Source organism: Netta rufina, assembly GCF_964035555.1.
Source record: "Netta rufina genome assembly, chromosome: 5".
Lineage (NCBI taxonomy): Eukaryota > Metazoa > Chordata > Aves > Anseriformes > Anatidae > Netta > Netta rufina.
The window spans coordinates 28254439-28270327 of record NC_140128.1 but is presented as its reverse complement, the minus strand read 5'-3'; the positions used below and the strand labels follow the sequence as shown (position 1 = coordinate 28270327).

The 15889-nt window shown below is 42.4% G+C and overlaps 1 protein-coding gene across 1 annotated transcript in view; it reads right to left on the bottom strand.

Moving 5' to 3' along the window:
* RAD51B (RAD51 paralog B) overlaps positions 1-15889 on the bottom strand; it is a gene marked incomplete at both ends in the record, with an annotated part of 376619 nt that overhangs the window by 147655 nt on the left and 213075 nt on the right. Inside the window, one exon of the mRNA XM_084287274.1 lies at positions 751-875. Coding sequence (XP_084143400.1) covers positions 751-875 — 125 coding nt within the window. The remainder of the gene's footprint in view (positions 1-750; positions 876-15889) is intronic.

The window sequence follows — 15889 nt, the reverse complement described above, 5'->3', positions numbered from 1 at the left end:
AGGACAGATGAAATCATGGGTTATGATGTTTTTAAAAACAAAAAAAATGTCATTCCCTCAATCAAACCCCAAATGTCTTGCCTCCATGCTTTTCACAGTTTTTTTTTTTTTTTTTAGTTTTAATTAAGAGGTGAAGATTGCAGGCAAAAATGCTACTATGTTTCATTCAAAAGCATGAAATCTCTCAGTGAAAAGGGTAACCATTCTTTTTTTCGCAGACGCACTTCTGGAAAATTGCTGCTATATTTACTGCTCAAAGTTAAGCTTGCTGGTGAAGGCAGCAAGCCTCCGCTTGCAGACAGTAGCTGCAGGAGATAGAGCACTCCCTATCCTAACAGTCACAGCAGAAATTTGGCACAAAAGAGTGGAAAAGATGACAGCAAAACAATTATGGTACCAAAAGGACTAACCTCCCAGTCCTGCCCCAAAACCCTTGTACAGGAAAGAGCACTTTAGGGATCACCTTCATCTCCACCATATGCGATGCCCTAAAAGCTCAAGGAATTTGCACGCCTGTGCCAACACACACTAGGTCCTGTGACTCAGATAAGCCCATGCTAACACAGGGAGGCACTGGAGGACTGGCCAACCCCAAAAAGCAAAGGAAACTGACCGCCCTCCACCCCAGATAAGCAACTGGTCTCTTCTCAACACACAGATCATAGCATCCCCATGGGCTGAAGTACAGTTAGCCCAAGTGACCAGGCACTGCTTGTGTGGCTTAAGTTCTCTTTCTCATCAGGTTCTCACCTGTCTTGTTGGCAAGTCGTGGTATTGCAGTATGAGCCTGGTGTTGACGCTGTGACTCCATGTGTTGCCAAGGGCTGCTGTCACACAACCAGACTCCTTCTTCCCGCTTCCAGATGCTCCTGGAACTGATTGTGAAAGAAACTGCATCAGGACCGCACCACAGACATGGAAACTCTGATCAGTCATCTCAAGTCTTTCCCTAAGCTAAGTAATCACAAGTTGTACCTATAGTACTGCATGAAATTCCTACCATTCCAATTTATCTATACAATTGCAGTGTGAGTGCTCCATCTTACCCTCTGGTACCTACATGAAATGTCAAGAATTAAGGATATGTTGCACAGTAGCCAGTACCTTCCTGTAGAGATCACTATATTTTCCTAAATATCTGGAGGTGTACCATGCTTGGGACACACTTGTGTTTGCCTTTTTAGACATATCCCCAAGCAAACTAGCTTTCTGTGGGCACGGGGAAGCAGGCCAGCAGAGTGACAGTGTATATATAACTAAACAATGAAAAGTGAATTTAAAGGAGCAGAATGCGGTGCAACAATACTCTATCTAAACATTAACATACTGCTTTGTGCAAGCAGGCAACCCCCACAAAGCAAGGAGCCCCTTAACCATAAAATACCATTCTGGTGTCTTGGAAATCATATGAACTTTATATAACCCTGAAGGAAAATGCACTTTGCTGTGATCAGCAATGATAACATAAAGAAGTGTTTCAAGTAATGCAGCACGATCCAGCTTGCTGAATTGTCACTTCACCTGAGTTCTCTAGCACTGAAGCCAGAGAGCCCACTCACACATACACATACAGATGCAGGCAGGCAGGGGCCCAAACCCTTCACCTCTGTTTACCACAAATTCTGTGCAAGATGAACAGGTAGATGGCTCATTTGCTTATATTTCAAATGACACTTCAAGAAGTGAGCAAAACAGGCAAATTAAAGACATTTAGGAAAAAAATAAAACAATTGTTATGTGGATATAATGATAATCTGCAAGTTGAAAACTGAACTGTTTGAGACAGCCACTGTGTAATGTTTAAAAGCTACGAGTGTTGGCCTGAAGTTGAATGAGAAAAAGTTGGATTTAAAGGAAGGAAACTTCCTGTCATCTATCACACAACAAATGAAACTGCCACAAAATTAAGGCAACAAAAAATTACAACATCTATCAGGAAAAAAACAAAGTTGCTTCCTCAGGATGGTCATGAAATCCTGGTTAATTAAAGTTAGACCAGACAAGGCCTTGAAAGAAAACAGTGGAAAAGATTATTAGAGTGTAAAAAAGCAGATTATATAGTATGACAGCTCTAACTTCTACGCCCTGGTAGAGCCAGTCACAGCTCTTAAAGAAATATTTCACCTTGCTACAAGGTAGCTGATGTTTTAAAGGGCAAAAATAGACTTAAAAAAAAAAACACAGAAGGCATTGCACTGACTCTGCAATACAAATTTCAGAGTAGTCTTAAGTTTCTGTCAAAACAATCAGCAATGCAACAGTATATGTTGAAACTTAAATTGTAAGTATGAGGTTTTGGAAGCAATAACTGTACTGAGATGACAAAGTCATCTCATGCCCCAGCAGAGTTTCTGGAAGATTCAGACTAAGACCCTTAATTGCTTTTACATCTGTAAGGTTGTAGGTTTTGTTACTTCCAGCCCCCCCAGCTACTCAGAATAGAAACACAGTTTCTTCATTCGCTTAAGCTTATTATTTGGTAAAATATGTAGAAAGGGCAAGACCAAAAATTACTATCACGCAGTAAAAATCATTATTTATATCACTACTGGTAGTTTGCAAACAATGACATGGATATTGTATGAGACTGCATTAGGCAGAGGAGAGAAGCAGGCTGGAGAGAAGGGCCTGGAATCACTGCAGTGTCCTAAAGGACCCATCTGAAGACCTCAAACCTCCCCTCCACCTTTCCCTGAGTAAATCAAGGTTGAATAGACATCAGCTGGCTTTGAATTAGGTCTTTAAATGTTTAGGGTCTACAAAAGAAAATAGTGAAGCACCTGGTTCAAGCCAATAGTTTGCCAGGAGCCTGGACTTGGTACCTGACTGAATTACTTCCCACATCACCGTAACTCCATGCAGCATGCACAATATCCACTTCTGAACAAAACCTGTTCCAGTCTGAAAACAGTCTACAACGGTGCCATCCAGTAAGGATGGCTGCTTGATGACTGGTTTTCTTTCCCCAGAACAAAGGTGTTGGTGTCTTAACAGGCATCAGACTTCTGCCTGAATTACACACCACAGGAGCACCTAACTGGAAGTTGCAGCATCAGGAACACTATTCTGTTAATTAGCCCAGCCAAGCTGCATTGGGAAGGTGGATGTGCCAGCAAGAATAATTTATCTTCATCTACATTTCTGATTTAATTTGCCACATGGAGGGAAGAACAGGTTCAAGTGTTAAAAGCAGGGTGCTGGGAGGTCTGTATTCCATTCCCTTAAAATGACTGAAACCAAGTTACTTAATTAAGTTCATTCAGTTCTGCAAAATCCCTGCACCACAGAAATAAAATATTGTTACTGTACAAACAGGCTAAGGGAGAAAAAAAGAAAGACAAGCAGCTTTAAAGCCTTGCAATCCTCTCTTTATCAAACAGAAGAAGCCAAAAGTTCCTCCTGTAGCTGGCACTGTCCTTTCCCACCTGCTAGAAATGGGTAGGAACCACAAAATTCAACGGAGGCAGCTCAAGGTCAGCTCTGGTGGGCACAGAACTGCCAGAGGACCTTTGCCTTCATAAAAAAAAGCCCAGACGCTCCGAAAGCAGCGATTGTTGGCTTAACAGCTGCAGAAGTCTGTCTCTCTACAGTAGCTAACGCAGAGCAACATCTTGCTGTTGGGGTCCTGAACTGGGCACGTAAGCGGTTCAAGGTCTGGAGCCTGGTGACACAGGGAAGGCACGGCTCCACAGCAATCCTAATGCTGCATTCCTTGCAGGCCTGAAACCTGCACCAAAGCGAACAGGAGTGCTAGAGGTGTGAGGCTTGTGGCAGAACAAGCAAGCTAATTGCTGTAGTTTAGTTTATTGTATTGTACAGGAGAAAGCCTACTGTACCATGCTGTGCCAGCCCCTGTCTGAAGAGGGCTGTGTGTGACCCACTTTCAGGCAAATCCTCTTCCATGAAGTTATTCAAATTTATGACTCTGGTGCAAAGTGGTTAGTAAGCCTGGAGCAAAGTTACAGTGAAGACTTTTTACAGGATGGAAAGGAATGCCTCACAGGAAAGGTTTCCATTTTATAAGGGATCCTCCTGCAATCCGATGCATTAGGCAGACAGGCAAACCAACAAGAAGCGAGCTAAATGCAGGGGAAGCAGCGCCAGCTTTGCAGAGAAGTTCAAGGACAGTGACAGCATATGCTTCTTTCCTTCTCCTTGCTCTAAACACAAGAAGATAGCAAACGTCTCAGAGGAAGGAAAGACGGTATGTTAAGAAAATAGATTTATATTCAAGCATGGCCCTAAAGAAAAGCCAAACTTATCTTTTCTGTTATTTCAAACACTACTTAGTCATTAATGAACAGCTCAAAGAAAATGGATAAATAAAACTGTTCAAAGACAGAGTGATTTTTTCAGCCTTGATCTTCCAAACCCTGGCATTTTCAGACTTAGATATAGGAGTATCAGGCCAGCCTTGGCCCGAGAAGAACCTGGCTCCTAAAGGCTCCTTGGCTCTAGAGGACTTTGGTCTCTGCTCAGAGGTCCCCACACGTCCAACCTGAACCACCTCAGAGCAGTACGGAGCACCAGCTGTGACAGGAGGGGCTTACCCATGCTGGGGGTGGGTGCTTCCCCACAGACAGCTCCGTGCACTCAGCTGGCAGGCAGCATTTCCCACCTCACCAGCCTGCCCACACTCCAGGCAGTCCTGGCATTAGGGTTTCTGCTCAGCTAATGGGTGGAAGACCACCTAGGGGGTGGAAGGAAAGGGGGCTGGCAGCCTGATGAGAGAAGTGGCAGAGCTCAGTTTGTGGCTGGAATAAAGGGGGGCAGTAAGCGGGGAAAGGGGTGGGCATGTGGAAGCACAGAGATGGGATCCTAGCACGGGGAGGTGAGGATGCATGCTAGAAGGGTAGCAGAAGACCTCTAAACAAACCCCTGCACGATGCAGGCAGATCCAGCTCAAGTAAAATGCAGTGGTGACTCCAGTGCCAGTAAGCACCCCTTTCTTTATTTTAAAGGGCTTCAAATTGATCACAGGGCACAGCATCAGACAGGCCAAGTACCGCGTGAGGTACCTGTTCTATCACCTCCTGTGAAATTGGGCTCTTCGGGGCACCAGCAGAGGCACTCGCCGAGACCCTGCCTGTGCTGGGATGCAAGAACAAAGCAGGAACTGTCTGCTTCACTCTCACTGAGCAGCTGTCACAAGTGAAAATAAAGCTCCTTGTGGTCTGAGTCAAATGCAAAGTAAATGACTCCGCACAACCAGGGGAAAAACAAACCAAAGAGAAAAGGGTGATTCTTCAACTGAGATCTGCAGCGGCGCTCCCAAACAGGAGATGGGGTGCACAACTTCTGGGCTCTGCTGCCCTGGCAGGAGTTGTCAGTCAGTTGTCACTGAGATTAACGCCACACATGGGCAGGACGGGGGCAGGAGGTTTATTCCACCTTCCATTTTTCAGTGGAGGGAACAGGATGATTTAAGCTATTCAGCTCAATACTCATTCAGGGTTTATTCTATCGTGCCCAACCAGAGAATTACAAGTACAGGCATGGTCTGAAAGACCTTCTCTTCCTCTACAGAGAAGGCGTACCATATTTTCTTAAAAAATTAATTCCTTGTGTAACCAAGTCCCAATTGTTGCAAATATGCTCGAAGGGGATTTAATCATAAAGGAATTACAGTTTCATTAGTCTTATTCTATGAAAATCCTAGGATATCTAGACCATTGACTTGAATGAAATAGGCGGCTTGAAACGTCTTTAAATGCAAGGAGTCCTTGCAGGCAGAATGAAATTATACTCTTGATTTAAAAAATATATAATCTGTTCCTTGTTGGTATAACTGCAAAGAGCAATGAATTCCACCCTTCCCACATTTTCATATAGATTTTTGTCTTCGCAGATGAAAGAGTTGTTGCTTGATAGGTTCATACCCATCACTGGGCCAATTTTAGCAAGCTCTATCGATTTGATGATTCAAAAATCTTTTTCCAATGAATGCAAAAAGGGACTGATTCACAAAATAATAGTGAAATAACAAAATACAGAAGTTACCAGTCCCCAAATCTTTCAAATTTTAACAGCAAATCATCTTCATAAAAACTTGATTTATCAAAAGGGGAAAAAAAAAAAAACTCCAAAGGTGCAGAGAAAATATTTATAAAGAATTAAACTACTGAGCTCAATAAAAATGGCATATCAACTAAAACAGCACACCATGCAATAAGAATGAAAGTACTTTCCCTCCTGCTCAGGCTGTCTAGCTTTTCTGCACAGGGGTTCTGGTCCATCAGTAGAGCTCATAATTGCATTTAGTCTGCATTTTTGGTGCAGATCTCTAACAATGACACCAGAAGGGGAGAAAAAAGAAAAAAAAAAAGAAAAAAGAAAAAACCCCCACACCCCTATCTTTTTTTTCCATCTTCACCTATTCAGAAAGTACAAGTATAAAAATATCCAGTGGTGGAAAAACCCATCGCACAGTACAAAACAACCCACAGGACAAACTCATCTGTGAAGTAACTAACCACAGAGCTCTTCAAACTCCCACTCACTGACTTTTGCCATCTGCAGCCCTGCTCCGCACTGTTCTCTTGAGCCAAAAGGTGATTCTGATTCTCTTACCATGCACTGGTGACCGTCTCACTGGTCAGCCAAGTTAGGTCAGTCCAGACCCTTCCTGGCATACACTCTCTGCCCTCAGCATACACTAAACTAAGAGACAATGGCTGAGGATGATAAAAAGAAAGAAAACAGGATCTTTAAAAGAACAGGAGGCAGATACTTAGACCACCATTTAATATCACTGACTTGAGACAAAGCACATCTATACATACCTAGGTAAACACAAATTACTGATTTGTACAGACACTAAAGAAAATGTCTCTCCCTGTTCTAACTGTACGGTTCTGTTTCAGTTAATGTATCATGCAGGCGTGCCAGGTCATCCTGGGAGAAAAGTCAAAACTTGCTTGCTGAGTATTGGCAGTATTGCCTCCATACACTCTTTCATTACTTAGGACATATGGCAAGAAAACCAGTTGTTGCTGTAAGGAATCAAGCTTGGCCACAAAATTAACCATGCAAAAATCCTTACTTTTAAATTATTTGCCTTGTTTTATTCAGAGAGGTAATCCGTCAATTTTACTTCCAAACAACTAGTAAGTCTACATCTGTGCAAAAAATCCAAAAGATTAATTAAAATCTGAAGTAATCTGGAATAACAATAAGTAAAAATGTTTTAGTTTGAAGTTAAATTGTCAATGGTAGGTAATTTAGTTTTCTTTTTTCTTCAGTGGCATAGTCATCAAAATATACTTATCAACGGTATTAAATATAAACCCCTACTAATCCCCCAGTTTAAAACAAAACAAAAAAACAATTTCAACAGAAATTTTTTTGACCAACCCTAGTACGTAGCTATGTTACTCCTACAGAAGTGAAGAGCCTACTGGAGATAATGCTGAAACTGCTGTTCTGATTCAGCCATCATCGAGGGACAGAAAATTGCCACTCAAGACTCTAGCTGCAAAATTCTTATCTCCATACACATTGAATGAGACAAAAAGAGAATGAACTGACTTTAATTTTGGACAGCACAGTTCATCGCATATATCCCACACAGGTGAGTTTTCACACTTTTTGTTTACCCCTGTATATTTCTGTGTATCTGTGTTCATGTTGTGGGTGATTTTTACAATGCTAATCTGATGTTACATGAAAAATAAGGTTCTTTCTGCTGTCTTTTTTACAGCCATTGCATGTGACAACTCCTAGAGCTCTCATCTGCCGTATGCAAAACACCATACAAACAGAACAAAATGATAGCTCCTGACCTGAAGACCTTCTTTTCATGAGAATTGCAGTTTAAGAGCCTGTTAGCTGCTGCTGCTGCTGCTTATTTCCCACTTAGAAGGAACCTTCCCTAGGGGATGACAGAAAATAAACCAAAATACGTGACAGACCAGTAAAACTGTGTATAAAGCAGGTCTTCTAGTATTCTCCACAAAACATTAGAAGCTTTTTCAAATAAGCAATATGAACCGTTATTCTATCCTGCAAGCTCAGCTGGGACCTCCATCCAGGTCAAGGCATAGGAAGTCCCCCAGAAAACTGGCCAGATGCTGGCGTGTTTTTCATATCATGCCACTGCCACCAACCAGCGTGCCCACCACGGTCAGCGTGGGCTGCCCTAGCAAGTCACATTGCCTGACATCGGTGTGTTCGTGTTGATTCTGTTTTGATTTGAGACGCATGGACAGAGAGAGAAGCACACACATGGTAGTACAGAGACTCCTGTCTGCTGACCTAAAAAAAGGAATTGACATCAAGAAATGAGAAAATCCAGCTGGTCTGATTTCTTGCCAGGCAATCTACCAGCCATGAACAAAATGGTCAGGTCTCAGGAGACCTGTGGAGGTGGAAAGACAGCTGGTGGTTTACAGCACCTGAAACAGAGCCCAAATCAGGGAATCTGGGCTTAAAGATCCTTGAGAACAGATTTTTTTTTTTTTTTTTTTTTTTTTACCAGCAAGAGTTTTTTGCTTCTGCGGTCTGATGTACCAAACTGATCACTTTTCACACTCTACTCATCCTGCATTTTGAGTGTAAGTAGGCCTGCTGTGAGAGGGATGATGAAGATCAAGTAGAAGACAGTGGTTATGAGTCGATACCTTTCTACAACCAAGGATAAATACTTTACTCCTTGGCTCACCCTTTTTCCTTTTCTAATGAGAAATTTTGAGAAATTCCCTCTTTTTCTAAAATCTAGAATTGTCCTAAATTGTCCTAAATTTCCTGTTCTCAGTATCCAGAGTTCTTTCCCACATTGCTCACCGCTAAAACTTAGAGCAGCTTCTTCCATCTAACCTATCCTATACACTCACTTCTTCCTGTCTCTCCACGACTAGAAAATAAAGTCCCAAACCACAGTTCTAAGGGGAAGAAAAAAAAAAAACAAACAGCTGGAATTTTGCCTGCATGCACATATAAAGGATGCATAGGTTTAAAAAACAAAGCTTGCCCAATCATGGCATCTGGCTATGCTAGGGCCCTGTGAACCAGAAAATGCTTTCAATTATCACCTCACCAATCATGCTACAAGTTATTGCTGTTTTTTTGTTTTGTTGTTGTTGCTGTTAAGTTCCCTCAGGGAATTAAACAGATCGTGATATTAATCAGAAGGCATGTAGGAGGGACAGGGCAGAATGCTAGAGTTACACATGTGTAGGCCCCTTAAGGCTTGAATAAAGAACGGAGATTTAAAATCATGCTGTCAAAGCAACTGAAGCCTTGCCTGTTGCAAGCCTCAGCCCTCTGACCTACACAACCGTGGTATTATCGTATCTGATTTTCCCAGGATGGTTAATCTCAGCTGCTAAACTTCATCAGTCTCTGCTAGTGTTTACCCATCATCTGGATTTGCCACTTCCGAACTTTCCAGGCTAGAACCAAACGATCCAGCTGTTACAATCCTCCCTGACAAGGACAAAAAAAAAAAAACAACAAACCAAACCATAACAGTCTGGAAGCCTAAACGGCTAAATCCCATAAAGGCAGAACAAAAACTAATACATCTGGGGGATGGAGAGAGAGAGATGCCGTTTTGAAACTGCAGTGTTTCAGAACACAGCTCACAGCACCATGGACATGTTTGGATGCTGCGGTCTGAAATGCAGACTGGATTCCCAGAGTCTATATTTTTTTTCTATAAAATATGTTCTGGTAAAGAAACAGTATCTTGGCAGCTTATCTCCCGTACCCACAAATCTGACACAGTGCAGGCAAAAGCAACAGCAGTTGAGGCAAAAGTAGGAGCCAGTCTGCAAATTAACCTTAAATTACATTTGAGAGGCAGAGCGCGGAAGGGTGAAGGGGGTGGAAGAGAGAGAGTCAAGTTTCTGATGGAGAACTCAATGTGCGATAAAGTGGCCCATAGAAGGGCCAATTAGTGCTACCATACTGAGGGTGTTTCTGACACGGCTGTCCACTTCCCAGGGAGCAGTCTGATGGCACGTCTACATGGCCGGCAGAAAAGGACAGTAGGCATACGTATGTCAGTTTTAAACGAGCACAAAAGTCTGCCTTGGGAAATATATTCTGCTAAGGAGCCACAGAGGATGTTGTGATGCTGCAGCCAGCCCACTGGCAGCACGTGAGTTAGCTCGATTAACACCAGCACTGCCATTCAGCCACTGGACCTTTCTCAAAATACTTCGCATAGACTAAAAAGCCTTCGCAAACAACGATTTTTGATCACAGCCTCACTCCCTGCATTTGAACTGGTGAACGAAGTTATCTGTCCTTTATGCTCCTGGGATTATTGCAGTACTGGTTCTCTTTCAGGATTGTTTTCAAATCTCAGCATGTGACAATTTCCTGGTGTAGAAGGTTGAAATCTCTGATAATTAAGAGTTCAGGGTGGGGATGCTAACCACAAGGGCTGTGTTTAATGATCTCAAATTTACGATTTCTTGTGCGCAAACTGAGTAAACTGCTTTAATGTGCATTACGATGACAGTCAGTTCCCTGAAAATCTAGCCTTCGGTGATCTTAACACTGGTCACGTAATTAACAGTTAAAACAATTCCCTCTAGGTGTAAATAAAAACAACAAGCGTACTTGGATCATCAACCAAAGTTATCAAAAATGAAATTCCAGGATGAAACAATTCCCTTCTAGCCTGCAACATGGAAACAGAGGTCAGCCAAACATTCGGGGGCTAGAGATGACGGTTTGCAAATTACAGCTGTTCACATCTGGAGTTCAGATTTGGCCAAACTCCTGATATTATCCATCACAAAAACTAAACTGAAAGAATGTTTTGGTTGTATGATGAGGAACATAAAAGTTAGGAAACATTAAATGTAAAAAACGGTACGTGTGACTAACTCTGCCTAGCAAATGCAGAGTGAGGGTCGCGGTTATTTCTCGCAACAAACAGCATCAGGGCTGACTGTGGTGTTTCCATGGGTAGGGAACGACAAGTCTGCATTTGCCAGTGTACCTCTCACCGACTGCATCTGTTTCTTAGCGTAGAGGGACCCGTGATGCGAGCTGAGGGCTGTGACAGTGGCTTGAAGAAGTGCTTTTGGGGCTGGCCTGGCAACCCTTCCACACCTAGCTGGCAGGGACAGCCGAGTGCTCGGAGTACCTTCACCACATAGGCAAACCGGGCACTTCTGGACTTCTTTATTGCACACAGCCACTACGCTCACACAAAATGTCTTCCCTCTCATTAGAAGACAATGACAAAACCTTTTAGTACATGCACAGCCCACAGCGGCTCACTGTTCAGAACAGATTCATTTACAAAGTCAAAAAAACATACGTGTGTGCATACTTATACACAGAGCAAGGCAGCAACATAGAGGATGTTGAAATGAATGAGGATTACAGGGGTCTGGCTTCCCTCCCTGGCTGACCTGGACCTTCCATGAGCCTCCCAGCCGGCCAGCCCCTTTCCTCACGTCGCAGGCCCTGTCCCGGCCCTGAGGAGGTATATTCTTTTTTCTTCATCTCATTCTCAAAAAGCAATGACTCACTTTATCTCAAACTAACCAAATAAATTCAATCTTGGACAGCCACCAGGACTGGAAAATTTCATCCTGATAAGCTGTTCTGCCTGGACACAGAGGGGTAAAAGGGAAACAGTTATATGGCCTTAACTATAGGAGGTTCCTTCCGCTCCTGCTATAAGGCGAACTATTCCGGGACGTGCCAAGTTTGTGCTGCAGGCTGCATCAGGCACCAACAGGACACCGAAATGCTCTGTGGAGAATAACACATAAATCCAAAACGATCTTCTGCTGCAGTGACTCTTCTCTCCTGAGATGTATTACATTTTTTAAAGTCAGTGAAAAAAAAAAAAAAAACAAAACTGAAAAAATCACTTTTAACGCTTGGACTACAAAATGGTTGAATCCTCCAGGGGCCAGGCAGGGCCAGAAACAACTTTTTTTTTTTCCCTTTTTCCCAGATTTGGGGGTGGGGGGGAGGGCAAGGGGAAAGGGAGAGAGCAAAGAGTGCTTGGTTTCAAATAGCAACATTGTCCAAAAGGGTGAAAGGGAACAGATGGCCGTGGAGAATGCAGCCTCAAAGCGCCAAAGAAAAGGGCTATTTTGACAGATCTTGCTGTTTCCTATTCAAGCATGAACACTCTGGCATGGAGAGTTAAGACGATACAAGGAACAACCTCTGTTCCCAGCAACTGACTATGGGCAACTGGCCTCTGAAGCTCTGAGAAAAACAACATGAGACAGACAGACAAACAGATATGGCAGCAAGCCCAGATCTCAGCCACCAGGAAAGGGGAGGGGGGGAGGCAAAAAAAAAAAAAAAAAAAAAAAAAAAGGCAGAAAGGCTAGAAACAGCTGCCTTTTCCTGGCTCCAGCGCAGAGCATTAGAAAGAGCCTGTCCAGCCTTTCTCATCTTCCTTTTCAGTGAAACTTCTTGGAGGGGTCACCCTCAAGCTGTTGGTCTTTGCCCTGAGGGGAGGTGAAAAAGAGGACAGATCACAACTCGTCTAGCTCAATGAAACCTGCTTCCTTTAATCACAAAGACCTCCCTCCAGCCAGCTAAGAGGAACTTTAGATGTAAAAAAGCATAATTAATTCTAGAGTTTTGCATGCAAAAAGGTTGAGAAATTTAAAGTTGTGGCTCCCACAGTACGCGTAATTTGTTTGCACAGTGTACAGCAGCGAGCCATTATATCCCAGGGCAGGGAGAATTGTACTCGCTGTGGGAAACACGGCTAATGTATGTCCTGACTTCTTCTATCGGTCCTAATCAGGAGAACGCACCCACAGCTGTTTCGTTCGCTGTTTCTGTGCGTCTACCAGCAGCCGCAGACGGCAGTTTCGAAGGTCTGCTTCCCATCCATCCCCAAAACGTAGAGTGAGATCAATCCACGAAGTGCAGCCAGGCTTCACTGCTTCCAAAGCCCATCAAGCGAGAGGAAGGAATCTGGCTGCGTGAATTTCTTTCTGATTTATGTATCATTTTCATTTTTTTTTAGAACAAAATCTGCTACATTGCTTCCCAGCCTATACCCGTCTATGTGCAAAGCCACCACACAACACCTTTCCCCTGTGCTGTGACAGGACCAGAGCAGTGGCAGATGGGGTGAGGAAGAGGGGGTAAACATTAACCATCTTCACAGCTCTTCCCTGAGGCGGGGAAGTAGCTATCGTCCCAATTTTAATGTCCCCCTTTTTAAAAATCATTGAAGGAAAAAGATAATAAAGAATCATGGCTGTTCGCATGCCAGAACTGAGAATGGAGAAATGCAAATGCAACATGCTGATCCTATCTGGGCCTTTGCTCCCTCATCTGTGAAACGGCATTTGTTAACTTTGGTCGATAAATAGTAAACGTGTACAAAAACAGACACTGGCTACACATCACCTTGAAATCCTCCGGCTCTAAAGGAATCCATATTATTGCCAAAACCTTGGCTTTCCACAACAGGTAAATAGTTTTTTGTTTGTTTGTTTGCTTTGTTTCCACAAAGGATAGTCAATAAAGCCATTATTAGCTGTAATAGTTAATTTATAACTAAATAGATAGGATCTGACTATTAGAAGTAGTCAGACAATAAATAAAGTACCTTATTTAGGCTAAATCAGATAAAATCTCTCTTTTCTTATAATCATGAGCTTCCTGAGCAGAAAAACTGCTTCAGGCTATATTTACTAAGGGAATCTAAAATGTCGATTATTGACCACCTATTAATGAATATTGAATTAGTTTGCCTTTCTTCCCTTAGTTCCTTGAGTAAAGTCAGCCCTGTACCATTACCCAGCAGTTTCCATCCTGCTTTACTCGTGTTGTATGTCTCCTCCTGTTCTCTGTCACTGTCATTGTAATGAACAGTGCTCACAAACTGATTCTGTCTTTCACATTGCAGGACAGGTGGTCCCTCAGCATATTCCCACACATTCCAAATATTTTAAGTGTTCCACATCTGTTGTCTAAAGCATTTTTAGTTCCCTGCAAGAACAGTAGGAGAGGAAAACAAAAAGTTTATATATAACATAGTAACGGACCTTTTTTATGCCGCATGAGCTCTGTCACTTTGACAAGATGATAAATTTCAAAACAAGAGCTCGCACTTCACTTGCTATACTATAAAAAGTCTTGCAGAAAAGATAACTGAAGAATTAACTTTTGACCGTTGTAATAGTCCACATGATAAACTTGAGTGTGTGCTTTTTTCTTTAAATACCATGTCTGATGATCTAAATGAAAAATAATAATAATAAAAATGAATTAAGGTGGCTTATACATTTTATGTTTATACAAACTATTTGATCTGCTTAAAAAAATCAAAATATCTCCAACACTCATTAATATACAGTTTGGGCAAGATTTTTATAAGAACTCAGTGTCGCCCTACAGCAGCTAGGGAAACACTGAAAGCTTTTGATTTTTCTCCCTAGAGGAATGAACCTGATCAGATATACTTGAAAAACCCATGACTGCAAGTAATTCTTCTCACCGATGAAACAGGGCCAGTGGTCAAGAACTGAGACCAGGAAATGAAAAGCACTAAGTATGTCTCAACTGCTAAACTACTGTTTAGGAGGCAGAAAAGCACTGCCAGGCTGTAACTGGAATAGGTGTGTGTGTGGGGGGGTTAACATTTCTGCTCTGCTGGAAAATGCTGTGAGATAGCAGTACCTACAAGCAGTTGGCAATCTGGTTTGCATCTCAGAGCAGAAGCTGGCATGTCTGGCTTTACCAGCACCGCAGCTCCGCTGGGTACTGGCTTGTTACGGACTGTGACAGGAGACTGTCCCCTACTGCATGACCAATGTCATTTCCAACAACATCATGACATTCCTTCAAGCACTTTGCCAGCATGACACTTCAGCTAGGGCTGATGCCTAATGGTATCAGAGATTAGCAGTACAATTGTGAACTCCACAGCTATGCAATACAAACAAATGCTCTATTCTTTTTATTTTCTCCCCCCCCCTTTTTTGTTGTTGTTTTTCAAAGAAACCTATTCTGAGCTCTGAGAGATAAATGTTTTATGTGGTCTTTGCATGACTGACCCAAGACTGTGCCTCAGGGGAAACGATGCCCCTGTGTGACTGCCTTCAAATAAAACACTACCAGGATGTACAGCAAATGCCCTGGTACTTCCCATGGTCCCAGGACTGAAAGTTGGGCATTTAAGCAAACTTGCCTCAGTGCATTCTGGAAGACTAATTTTGTCCAGGCCTAAAATGATGTTGACTGTGAGGCACAGTATCTTATCAGTGCGTACCAGCAATGTGATGCTGAGTAACAATGCATATGTAGACATCTTCCCCCAAAACACAGTATATTGAACATGGAACAGGCCCAGGAAGAGGGGAATTTTAGCTTTCTTTATAAAATGGCCAAAATTGTTCCTCTTTCTATGAATTCCAAGAGCCCCCTACCACGCTAGTACCACAGTGAGAAATGGGAAGAGAAAAGAGAGGAAACTGAGACAAATTTGCTTAGCTGTGTCAGAGCACACCCGGGTGAGCCCAAGATGAGAACTGGGGAAGTCTCTCTTGACTTGCAAATCCAAAGTTTCTAAAAATAACTTGGAAGCGCAGACATTAGCACACACAACTCTGTGAACCAAGAGGTTGTCAAAGGCTAAAAGATCGTGGAAAAGTTAGAATAAAAATGACTTGCAATTATGTACAAAAATTCATTTTTCATTTTTGCTTTGCAATGAATTTCAACAGCCCAGATGATAATTTCAGAAGAATACTCAGCGTGGTCAAAGGAGCTCATACAGTGGGTTTCAAGGAAATTCCTGCTAACAATATCTTGTACTTGTGAATAGACTTTGTAAACCTTTAAACTTCACTGAATTCTTCTAAAGAAAAAAAAAAAAAACAACAAAAAAAACAGGTAAAATTTAATACATTTTCACTATTAGTAGAGGAGAGAAAATATCCTT